Here is a 13,481-nt window from a genome sequence, read left to right as displayed (position 1 = left end):
AAAGAAATGCCAGCAATAAGAATTAATACAGATCTTTTAAAGGTCAGTGAACAAGTGGAGAAACCCGTAATATGTGAAAGCAATTGAACTAAAAAACAGTTTTCTCACTTTGGAACTGAACCCTGTTAAAGATCCACTTAAAGTGAGCAAACATCTCACAATGCATTACACATATTTACCATCAGGTGGCACTATTGCTTTATCAGATGACGCACAATTCGCCAACAGACTGCAGAGTTATTCCAAGTGTATACAGACTCATCGTAGATAGAACATGTTGTGCTGCATTTTGGATGAATATGAAATTACCTTTATGACAATTGCCACGGTTTAAGATTTGTTCAACAAAAAAGAGCAAGATAAATAAATAGAATAAAAAAATAACTAAAACAAATAACCACTAATAATACAAAGCATTAATAATCTAAATAATCAATATAAGGATACGTATAATACCACTGATGTATAAAATATATATATATATATATATACACACACATAGTACATACATATATATAGTACATACATATATATATAGTACATACATATATATATACATATATATATATATATACATATATATATATATATGAATAAAATGCCTCAACACAATTGAGACATTTTTATTCAAGAGACACTAAATTCAAACATACAATTCCAATAATACATGGGTTCACCAAAATAGTGGAATAAATAAAATTTGATATTGAATGGTTCAGTTAAAATAAGTGACGGACGCCCCCTTTTAGGCCATGGATTGCAGGGCCGCAGGGATGTTATCTGTTGTCACTAGCACTGTTGGGAGTCTTGTTGTTACTGTACGCTTCAAGCCGCCATTAATGGGGGGAGGGGAGTAAGTCCTGTGCTCGTCTGATTACATCCTATAGTTCAGTGACGAGAAGCCGTTGCTTTATTTATTTTCTTTACACAAGTAGCTGTGGATTGCAGAATTTAGATGGATTGATCCCTCCAAATCAAAACAAATTTTACCTAAATAATCCATCAAGCATCATTGTGAAGGACTGAATTCATCACTGTAATTATTCCCAGCCTTGTAGAACACTGCACAGCTCCAAGAGGTGAAAGTTTCAGCATTGTCAACTACACAATTAGTCTGACGTTGCCACAAATAACCTTAAATGCTCTGCCTTCTGATCTGTGGCTGTCACAACATACATTATAGTCCAGGACTGTGTACATTGCAATGTAAGCTTTACTCATGCCAGTGACCAAGTCTCAATATACAGTAGCTTTAAAGGGTGAAACACAACTATGTCACAATTATATAATCTAAATATGCAAAGGTTAACAAATAAAAATAAAAAAAACGAAATAAAAAAAACAAAAAAAATTACAGGCAATCCAGAAAAATAAACTACGCAAGGATAGAAAACAACATTGGGAAATTTATACTAAGCTACATCCTAATTTCGCATTGTTCCCGACATAATGAAACTAGTCTATGCCACAGTATTGGACAATTGCTTCATTTTTGCACTGCGTTCCTTATGGAATCAAACGTCGGCATAATATTCTTTTCATAATGAAGTTATTAAATCATTTTTAATCACCTTTCCAAAGCCGCATACAAGTTCTACACTTGACAAGATGCAAAATAGTCCTTTTCAACAAATGTTGCACTATGCAAGAGATGAAATTTATGCGTAAGGGCTGGTAACCGGCATTAATGTACTTATTGAAGACACACAAAGGAACGTTTTACTAGGTTTATGCCAAGGTAAAGTAGCTGCTCATATGTATTCATTTAATGTGCTATATGAAAGATATGACTGGTAAAGCTTTAGTAGCTGATGGGAAAAAATTCTCAAGCACCTTGTTAGGGGGTTTTGTATTAAAGCAAGAGGTGTGATCTTCATTACTACAGTCCAGAATGTCAATTCATTCGTTAAGCTAATGTCAGTTGTTAATGGTGATTAGTGAGAAATACAAGACACACCATGGATATTAATTGTGCGCCTGAAGCTTCTGACACGGATAGACCAACCTGAAATCCTATCATAAATGGCTGTTGTAGCACAAGCATCCGGTAGTTACATCTTAGCCATTGTGAATTTTTTTTCTAAAAATAAAATATTTTTTTGTTTTGTGATCTTACAACATTTTATCACAAAGTTCAGTTGGCATTATAGAAGTCAAGGCAGAGTGTAAAATATAATATACATTTTTAGGTATTTAATTCTAGGCATTTTATACAGCATGCATAGAAAAATGTATCATGTACATCAGCCCTTATCCCCATCACAGACCAATGATAAAATAGCCTAGTGTGTGTGTGTGTGTGTGTGTGTGTGTGTGTGTGTGTGTGTATGTGTGTGTGTGTGTGTGTATGTGTGTGTATATGTGTGTATATGTGTGTGTATGTATGTGTGCGTGTATATGTGTGCGTGTATATGTGTGTGTGTATGTGTATGTGTGTATATGTGTGTGTATGTGTGCGTGTATATGTGTGTGTGTGTGTGTATGTGTGTGTATATATAGACATAAATATATAAAATAGAAAATATCGTCTTTGAATCACCATTAACTTTAGAAAAAACAAAAAAACTTTCTGTCTACAGACTGTACTCCTGTTTATTTAAAAAATGTGATGAAGTAGGACCTGAGAAATATGGAGCCCCCAATTATCCAGACACAGAAGGCTAAAGCAATGGGAGGACGGTGATGTACTAAGCCCGGCACAGCCTAGAATGCTTTGTTCTTACATTATAGAGAATTCTTCATCATATACCACAAATATTTTCAAAACCAGAGCAATGTAGGAGGATCCATTTAATAGCAGAACATAAAAGGGGTAAATGCAACTTTATTACAGAGCAAGAGATATAATATTACACACATATATATATATATATATATACACACACATATATATATCTTTTTCATACACACGTATAGATCGATCATTTACTGCACTTTAGCAAGTTGCTTTATATTTACTAATTGCCATTAATACAAACGGGGATGGGCTGGTAAATAAGTGAAGCCATCTGAACTAAAGACAACATACAAATCCTGCATTTTTCTCTAGATACTACATTTCATCAGGATTGCAGTAAGCGACATTTCCATAGTACAAATAATTTATTCTCTCTTCCGTGTTATTAAATTCCTTTACTTGCCACTGTGTGCGTGTACTGTACTTAATACAGTTTTTATGACACGACCAAATAACTTAAACACAAATGATTTCACAAATTTTACAGACCCATATGCTAAGTATGGCAGCCTGAGATGAAAGAAAACATAGCTACTGATAAACGTAATAATTGTGTAGTTGATTGAAGTTTGCGTCTGGTTGTGGTAGATTAGATGTCTGCATACCCTATTAAATTAGATTTTTCAGCCTGTCCGTGTCACCCAGTACCGGTTACACCGATACATATGTTTACATTTGTCTACATCACAACAATGTTAACATTGGTGTAGTTATATTAAAAGTACGGCCAGCAAACAGAGCGGGATTTGTTAGTCCGATGGCGCAAAGGAGGAAAGAAGAACTACAGAAGAGCGGCAGAGGCAATGAAAAGAGAAAGATGTAGCAGTCAAGCGGAGAAGATGGCAAATAAGCAAAAATAGATGGATATGATAGAAAGCGCTACTGATGGAATAAGTATTAGCAGTATTGGTAATATCTTTAAAGATTTTTAATGCATGGCTACGCGTTTCAACACAGAACCTGTGTCTTCAACAGGCCAAAGAAAACATAGATCAAACATGTCTTATTTATACACATACTGGGCAGGATCACAAAACTAAAAGTGAACCAAAAAAAATAATAAAAAAAAGAAAAAACGGCAAAAAACAACAAATGGCACAACCGTCAGCGACGTCACCTGGGACCGGGTAGTGATTCATACTATGTAAATTAAACATAAATAGTAACACTATGTTGTTTATAAATATAATTGGACACTATGTTATAGTGTTGCAGAGTATCTCCTTATAGTCAGGAAAGAGGAGAAAAAACACAGCGATACAAAAACACATTAGGGATTATTATAGAGAGAGGGTCAGTAGGGGTACATAATTACGTGTCCCATTCGACCATTACATGGGAGCGATGTGGATGTAAAGTTGTAGATGGATCCGGGGGTCGCACACAGCCCACAAGCGTCTCCGTTGGTATGGCAACCAGGGAGTTACGGAAGCCACAGCGGAACAAAAAGGTAAAAATAGAACTTCTAATCGGTGGATAGGAGCGCCGCAAGAAAAACAACTGGAATAGACACAGCATGATGCATTGAAGCATCAAGGGGATGACCGAAGTAGTTAAGTATTCATATAAAAACAGGGAGGGGGAGACAGGAAGATGCCGATGACCAACTGAAGAGACAGCGCCTATCAAGCTAAAAGGAAGCAACTCCTCTCAAGACAAGACGACGCCATGGTGAAGCCTTCACGGCAAAGGGCAGATTTCGTTCAATAATAATTAATAGAGAAATGCAAATTCCATAGAAACCCCTGAAAGAAAAGCAAAACCGGCCGTAAGTCAGTGCCCCCTTTTCGTTTTAAACAAGCAAGGAAGGACCAAAGTAACCCTTTTAAAGTTGAGCAGCACTGGCCTAAGGTTTATCCCTATTGAAGCAGGAAGGACTGGCCTACACTTTGTGTCTATTTCAAAAGAGCAGCACTTGCCTAAAGCTTATCCCCATTGAAAATAGCAGCAATTGCCTAAAGTTGATCACTCTTGAATTGAGCAGGACTGGACTAAAGTTTGTGTGACCCTATGTGAAAAAGTAATTCCCTCCTTAGCTACTAACTCAACTAGTTAACCTAATGCAACAGATAATTGGGTTCAATTTCACTATCCACACCAAGCATGATTACGGACAGTCCTGTTGAATCTTAACATCATTTTAATATAACCTGTCTGGCAACGTGAAGCCGGCACGAAGATCTCAAAAAGCAGCACATGATGTCACATTTTAAAGGGATTCAAATACAAATTCCAAACAAAGTTATTTAAATCTACCAGTCTGGAAAGGATTACAAAGCCATTGCTTAGCCTCTGGAACTCCAGCAAACCACAGTGAGAGCCACAGTGGTGAACATTCCCTGGATTGGCTGGCTAACCAAAATTTCATCAAGAGCGCATCGACGACTCATCCAGGGGGTGACAAAAGAACCCAGATAAACACAAAGAACTGCAGGCCTCACTTGCGTCAGTTAAGGCCAATGTATATAATTCCACAATAAAAAAAATACTGGACAAAAATGTCATCCATGGGAGTGTTGCAAGGCACAAGTCACTCCTGACCAAAAAGAACACAAAAGATCTTCCCCTTCATTCCTTATCTGCGCGTACTGTGAATGGCCGACACATATGCATCGGCGGTTCACAGTTTTACAGCTTTCTCCCATTCAAGTGATTGGGAGAAGACTAATACTGTAAACCGCTGCTACATGTGTGTCGGCGAGTCACAGTACAACCAGTGACAGAAAATGGGTAAGCAGCACTCGTACAAAAACGCAGCGACCCCTTTAAAACAACTGATCAGTGGGGGTGCCGAGAGTCAGACCCCACCGATCGGATATTGATGGCCTATTTTGAGGATAAGCCATCATTTTCTTATGACTGGACAACCCCTTTAAATGACAGCTCTATTGTATTACTGGAAGACTAGATAAGGTAGGATAGTAAGGGCCCTTTTACATGGGCCAATTTACGGGCAAAGGAGCATTCACAGAATACTTGTTACCGATAATTGCCCTGTGTAACACTCGTTCATTGGTTGATTGTATCGTTTTAAATGCCAAAATTATTCCCATTGTCGGCCACACATTTCCCTGTGTAAACAGGGAGATGTGATGCCGACATTATAGAAATGTATGGGGATGAGCGATCAGAGTAACGAGCCCTCGTCCCCATATTAGCTCCTTGTGAAAGGAGCACATGAGCGCCGATTAACGAGCTGTCTCGTTGAGCGGCGCTTGTACTGGCCAAAATGGGATGGTGTAAAAGTACCTTAACACTATACACAGATGAGGCTCTGTATGCCTGTCTCCTGGTCTCTGGGGGATGGGTTGCTCTCCATCACTTCTTGGAGACTGTAAAAATCTATGAGCTTTCTCAGTCAATTTTCTCCCATTCATTTCAGATGTGATAAAGTGCACACACACTGCCGTACTGTCTATACAGCAAGTACAGGAAGGAAGGGTGTGTCTCCAATATGGCCAAATATAAATTAAAAAGCTACAAAGAAAAAAAATGACCGAACTCCTTATTTAACATCTACTTACCGTACTTATGTTTAATTAATGAAACTAAAATTAAATACATGATACATTCTCTTTAAAAAGGAACTTCACTACGCCCCTTTTTGAAGCTCACAATCATCCTATTGGGTTTGTACTAATACATAGTAGCCAATTTGAATGAAGAAGTGCAGCAGTGTAAAGCTGAGGGACAGAGCTGCAGCTTTATAAGGGCAGCAGGTCGATTTCAGACTCTCATGGGACAATGCAGCTAAGCTGCAATTACTGATCATAAATGTGTCTAACAGGGCAGAAATAAAGGCTAGAAAGCAGAGAATACTGAAGGAAGGGTAGGTACAGAATAGTTCAGAGGATTTGAACTAGACTGGATCAGTGCATGGAGTTTTTGGGTTGAATTTTCATCAAAGCATATTTCACCAAGGTAAAAGCCTGAGTAGCTGTACATACATTTGCACGTGAATTCAGGAGCAGTTTATGTTTGTTCTTTTAAATAATGGTATTTAGAGATATGTCATAGTGCCATCAAATATTCTAATAAATGTCCATAGATCAATGCCCCATTTGAGATAACCCAGTTGGTTAGGATTTTGCCTTTTCAATATGTGCTACACAATTCTCCAACAGCCCTGTAACACCCCACAAGCGAAAAACTTTACAGTGTATATAGGCATATTATTTACATAAAAAGTTAACCGTCATTGCACCACTTATCTTGTACCGATCTTGAGTTAGTGTGTAGAATAGAGTCAGGAGCTGTACTCACTGTTCAGCTGGTTGTCACTGAAAACAGTCAACAAACTGGTCATTGGACACATCCCTAACAGCATAGCTGAACAACGGGTTTTTCATAAGGCAAATTAATGTACAGTATCTGGCATAAAGAGTACACCAAAATGTAAATCCCCAGAGAAAGTTCTGTGCAAGTATTCCGCCTACAAGGGATGTTGGGAGATTTCAGCTCTGTTGAACTGTGAATACAGCGTCAGGCTATAATACAGGCTAGAACTTAGGAGCAGTACGTGAGAAAAAAACACAATGGGCCACATTTATCAAAGCTATGCAACAGATAAACTGGCCTTGTTGTCCATAGCAACCACAGTGCAGCTTTTATTTGTTAAAATGCTGCGGAAAAATGGAACCTGAGCCATAATTGGTTGCTTTTGGGCAACAAGGCCAGTATTCTGTTACACAATTTTGATGAATGTGACCCAATATCTAAGCATATGAAATCCCCTGAAAAGAAATGCTTGTGTGTAATGATTCATAACCAATGACCATACATTTAATAAAATACAATGTTTCGGCCCAATATGGCTTAAATCAGTCAAAAAGTATTGAAAATAAATAAATAATAGTCACGTGTTCGTGGCCTAAAATCACTTCAAAACGCTGTGCAACTATATATTAAATAAATAAACGTCAATGGAGCACAGGAAACTTCTAGCTATAAGGTGCTAAGCCGTCGTACTTTTTCCACAGAAGAAAACATGATATCTGCACTTCTTGTTAAATACATTATTGTAAAGTCAATGCTTTATTTTTTTATTTTTGTTCAATAAAAATCACCTTTATGTTTATATACTTTTCCAATGAAGATCAAAAAATCATATGTCCACATATGATTAAAAAAAAACTTTAAAAAAAACTTTACGTGGGGTGTCCTTACTTTCCCACATGACTGTATGTAAAGCTTAGATAAAATTATTAATACATTGTTAGAAAATGCTTACTGTTTGGATTGTCCCCGATGCCGTTGCTTTTGCCATTCCAGTACCACAACAGCAGTGTTGCATCTCTAGATCCTGAGAGGATGTAACAGTCTCCTCCAATGTAAGATTCAGATCGGGCCAAGCATGTTACCACATCCCAATGCCCAAAAACCACCTGAGTTAGTTTTCCTGCAACAATAATAGTTTATTTACTTGATATGGACATGAAACATTATTAAAATAATCAAACTTAATGAAATAATACAACTTGTTTTCATAATGTATTTAGCTTAAAGGCTATGTACACCTTTGAGGGCATATTTTTTTTTTTTAATAAATAGATCACTCAGTGTGATTAGTGTAACTTTATAATTAGTCTTCATTAAAAAAAATAGTTTTACTTTAGGAGATACAGCTGTTCTGTGTTCTCTATACCGAACAGCAGTATCGTTCGTTTTATACTGAATCCGTCAGTCCCGCGGACCTGACAGATTCAGTGTTGGCGGGTCCTGCGTTTGATGAACTTAGATAGATGTGAATGATTACAGGTGGATCCTGCGTGTCACAGACATGCAGGACCCGCCGACACTAAACCAGTCACGTCCGCGGGACTGATGGATTCACTGTAAAACAAGCGATACAGCTGTTCTGTATAGAGAATACGGAACAGCTATATCTCCAAAAGTAAAACGATTTTTTAATAAAGACTAATTACAAAGTTACACTAATCACAATGAACTGAATCTATTAAAAAAAAAAAAACTCTCAAAAAGGCGTCCATAGCTTTTAACATCCGGAAAATTAAAAATTCATTAATACTTGCAGTCTAAATCTCCAACCTTACAGCACCAAAGCAGCCCAATACCATAACATTGCCTCTGCCATGCTCGACAGAAAGCATGAAGCACTTCTCCAGCATCCATAAGTTTACAACTTATATTTTCTCCTGTTTGATTTTAACACCTTAAACGTAGAACCATGAAACTCTTTTTCCAGTCATCAAACCATCCAGTGTATGTGTTCTGCCCATTTTAAGTTCTTCTTTCTATTTATTGTTCTCAACTATGTTTTATGCAACTTGGGCTGTGAGGTCAGAATCCTAGAGTTGTCTGTACTTTTGCAGGTAACACTGGTATCAATATGTACAATTTAAGGAAGACTGCAACTCATGACCTGTGAGGCCTCTATTCCTCAAACCTTACCCAAGAGAAACAGTGCATCACATAAGGATCCAAATAACTTAAAGAACTGCCACCACATTATAAATGCCCTATCTTGTACATAATGTGATCGGCGCTGTAATGTAGATTACAGCAGTGTTTTTTTATTTAGAAAAACGATCATTTTTGACGGAGTTATCACCTATATTAGCTTTATGCTAATGAGTTTCTCAATGGACAACTGGTGTGTTTTACTTTTTGACCAACTTTTTACTTTGAGAGATTTACAGCAAGGCAAACTTAATCTCGTTTTAAATGACAGGTTACATCGTAATCTCACGAGATTACGCTTGCCTTGCTGTAAATATCACACACATTCTACAGAAGTGTCAGGATTCTGAATACACATCACGTCCTGGCTGGAGGTAATGTATATTCATTGTCAGGACACTGCAGTAACGTTACTGTGTGTTTATGTGGCTGCACATAGTGATGTAATAAGAACGCTATCTACCGTGTAAATGAATGGGGAGAAGTGTATGACGCTGATTAATCACTGATTGGTCAGCGTCATACACTTCTCTCCACAACGCCCACTTGGTCCAAAAGTAAAACACGCCCAGTTGTCCATTAAGAAACTCATTAGCGTAAAGCTAAAATAGGTCATAACTCCATCAAAAAATGATAGTTTTCCTAAATAAAAAACACTGCTGTAATCTACATTACCTCTTTAAAGGCTATGTACATCTTTGAAATAGTTGTTTGTTTGGTTTTTAATAAAAATATCTATCAGTGTGTTTGGTGCAACTTCCTAAATACTTTTTAATAAAAATAATTTTTACTTTGTGAGATACAGCTGTCAGGTTAGCAGCACTGACAGGTTCAGTGACAGGGAGTCCTGCGTGTCTGTGATAACTTTGATGTGATTGATAACCGGTGGATCCTGATGTCACAGACACGCAGGACCTGCTGACCCTGAACCTGTCAGTCCAGTGGACCTGATGGATTCAGGTATTAGCGCAAGATACAGCTGCTCTGTATACAGGATACAAAGCAGTTGTATATCAAAAAGTAAAAATTATATTTAATAAAAAGTATTTAGACAGTTGCACCACACGGATATTTTTATTAAAACAATAAAAAATAAAAAAGGTGTACATAGCCTTTAAAAAGAACCTTTCACCTGCCCATACATGTGCAGCTGAGTGCAGCATGTAATAGGCAGGGTTTCACAAACACTGTCTCACTATAAATTTTTTCCTATCTTCCTCCGTTATTTACATTTCGGTGCTGTTATATTTGGCGCCCGATATGTAAATAAGCCTCTTAACTGTCAATGGGGCGTTTCTATCTAACTAAATGGCAAGGGGGCGTGATCTCTTCGCTCTGACACTGTCCAATCAGCTACGGACAGTGTCGGGGCGGCTTACGCTGTGTTCCCTCCTGCGAGAACACACATAGACTGGCGGTTCTGCAGCGAGCGCTCTCTGTCTGTATGTGTTCTCGCGGGAGGGAACACAGCACAAGCCGCCCGACACTGTCCGTAGCTGATTGGACAGTGTCAGAGCAAAGAGATCACACCCCCGTTGCCATTAAGTTAGATAGAAACGGCCCAATGACAGTTCAGGGGCTTGTTTACACATCGGGCGCCAAATATAACAGCACCAATATGTAAATAACGGAGGAAGATAGGAAAATAATTTCAAGTGAGACAGGGTTTGTGAAGCTCTGCATATTACATGCTGCACATGTATGGGCAGGTGAAAGGTACTCTTTAAAAGGAACCTGTCACCAGCATTTCACCTATTAAACCAGCAATACCTGGTGGTAGTGGGAGAAAAATCATTTCTAAATAACCTATAATTGTCTTCTTAGTCGGCTCTGTGGCTTTAGTATTCAGCTTTTGAGTGTTCCAGAACTGTATGCTAATGAGCAGAATAGAGTCATATCTTCGTTTGAAAAGAGTCATATCTTCATTCCTCAAGCCTTTCCGAATTTACCCCACCTCCTTACTTTTGATTGACAGCTCCTCGCCTTCCCCCAGCACACAAAATCCCGCGCTTGTGCATTGATGTCCTCTTCTGGGGTGTGCGCACAAAGGGACACCGGATTATTACGATAAAATGCGTGAAATGTTCGTAGACCATTATTTACAGTCGGAAGAAGAGATTAGGAGAGGGGATAACGGCAATGAACTTTTGACTGCAGCGGCCAGTGAGGGTTAAGTAAAGTTCAATAGGTGAAATGCTTGTGACAGGTTCCCTTTAAGAATCCCTGTGTCATGCACCTCCCCCTAAGGGCCTGCACTAGGCATAACAAAGTGTATATGTTTTGACCAGAGGGTTCCTTTAATTACACAAAGCTATAAACTGATGTGATTCTTGAGAAACCTTAATTTTGCCGTCATAATTGCACTGCTGATATCCTAGTATACTGCAGCCCTTGAAACTCAATGAAAAACAATTCACTTGCTGTATTTAACAATATATCAGCGTGTGCGAAGACAATTACGAAGGCTGTTTATTAAACAATTAGCATTAAAACATGATTAACTATGGCTGAGCGAAGGAAGGACATTTGCCATTAAAAAAACCTGAAGTAATAGGTGCTTAAAACTAAATTTTTCAGTTCTATGAAATCTATTTTAATAAATCAATCATTTTATGTAATAAATTATATCGTTTAGTATATTGTTGCAAATAACTAATAAAAAAAAACAAGATATTTTTCAGTGATTCACAACTTTTGGATGATAGTATATGTGGAATATATGAAGATTGGGAGATGGGTATATGGGAGATGGGTATATGGGAGATGGGTATATGGGAGATCGATATTTTTAGGGTTAAAATAATTAACTGCATTAAATGCCATAAAAACAAGATTAAAAAGATAATTTAAAATAAATATATTATGTTATAAATAATCATATAAAATAATTTAACTATTATAGGTTATGTTAAGCCTCATGCATACAACCGTATTTTTTCCCACCTGTAAATACTGGCGTAAATACGGGTCGGGTGTCACACGTATTCGACCCGTTTTGCACCAGTATTTACGGACCCGTGCCCGTAAATATGGGTCCGGTGTCACCCGTATTCCACCCGTATTTACGGGCACGTTTTTGGCTGCAAAATAGCACTGCACTAATCGGCAGCCCCTTCTCTCTATCAGTGCAGGATAGAGAGAAGGGACAGCCCTTTCTGTAATAAAAGTTAAAGAAATTCATACTTACCCGGCCGTTGTCTTGGTGACGCGTCCCTCTCTTCACATCCAGCCCGATATCCCTGGATGACGCAGCAGTCCATGTGACCGCTGCAGCCTGTGATTGACCTGTGATTGGCTGCAGCGGTCACATGGGCTGAAACGTCATCCAGGGATGTCGGGCCGGATGTCGAGAGGGACGCGTCACCAAGGCAACGGCCGGGAGACCGGACTGGAGGAAGCAGGAAGTTCTCGGTAAGTATGAACGTCTTTTATTTTTTATTTTTTACAGGTTGCTCTATATTCTGATCAGAATTCACTGTCCAGGGTGCTGAAAGAGTTACTGCCGATCAGTTAACTCTTTCAGCACCCTGGACAGTGACTATTTACGGACGTCGCCTAGCAACGCTGCCGTAATGACGGGTGCACACATGTAGCACATGTAGGACAGCTCCATAGACTTCTATGGGCTGTCTGTGCCGTTATTATGGCCTGAAATAGGAAATGTTCTATAATTTTCAACGGCACGGGCACCTTCCCGTAAGAAAACGGGAAGGTACCCGTGGCCAATAGAAGTCTATGAGCCCGTTATTACGGGTCGTAATTACGGGAGTTTTTACGGTCGTGTGCATGAGGCCTTAAACTGTATTTTTTATTAATGTGCCGTACTTATTAGCCTTAGTTGTATTATGCGTTAAGAGGAGTTCTTGATACAAGAACAGAAAATATTATATTAGCTGAAACCTTATTTCCTTTTTTTGACAGAACACATTTTCTAGTTATTCAGTTTTATTTGACAGCCCAGTTGCAAATAAAAAGAAATAAAGGAGAAAAAGGAAAACAGACACAGGCCCTTAGCAGAACTGGATGTAAAAGGCCGCCTGAAAATAATTCCCGCTGCCAGGAGAGGGTTTATGATGCCTTTTCTGTATTGGTTCTACTTAGAAAAAATGATTTACACCACAAGAATTTCCTGTTACAAGTATAAAAACAAAACAAGGAATGCTTAAAAAAAAAAAAAGAAAAAAAAGAATAGGGCCCTTTTATTCAGACGTGATAGAATATAATTGGATAGAACACTTATTGTGCTGCACTGCTATACATTACATGATGTGTGCACGTGTTTGCCCTGCTGCTCGGGCTCACAGAGTAAAAGAGCAATAGTATT

At 38.3% G+C, this 13,481-nt stretch overlaps 1 protein-coding gene across 2 annotated transcripts in view; it reads right to left on the bottom strand.

The window, feature by feature from the left end:
• Positions 1-13,481, bottom strand: part of LRBA (LPS responsive beige-like anchor protein) — a 641,245-nt gene that overhangs the window by 53,082 nt on the left and 574,682 nt on the right. For both annotated transcript variants that reach the window (XM_075860361.1, XM_075860360.1), the window contains exon 52: positions 7,968-8,135. In XM_075860361.1, coding sequence (XP_075716476.1) covers positions 7,968-8,135 — 168 coding nt within the window. The remainder of the gene's footprint in view (positions 1-7,967; positions 8,136-13,481) is intronic.

Source organism: Rhinoderma darwinii, chromosome 1 (assembly GCF_050947455.1).
Source record: "Rhinoderma darwinii isolate aRhiDar2 chromosome 1, aRhiDar2.hap1, whole genome shotgun sequence".
Taxonomy (NCBI): domain Eukaryota; kingdom Metazoa; phylum Chordata; class Amphibia; order Anura; family Rhinodermatidae; genus Rhinoderma; species Rhinoderma darwinii.
This window is presented reverse-complemented; position numbering and strand designations above follow the sequence as displayed.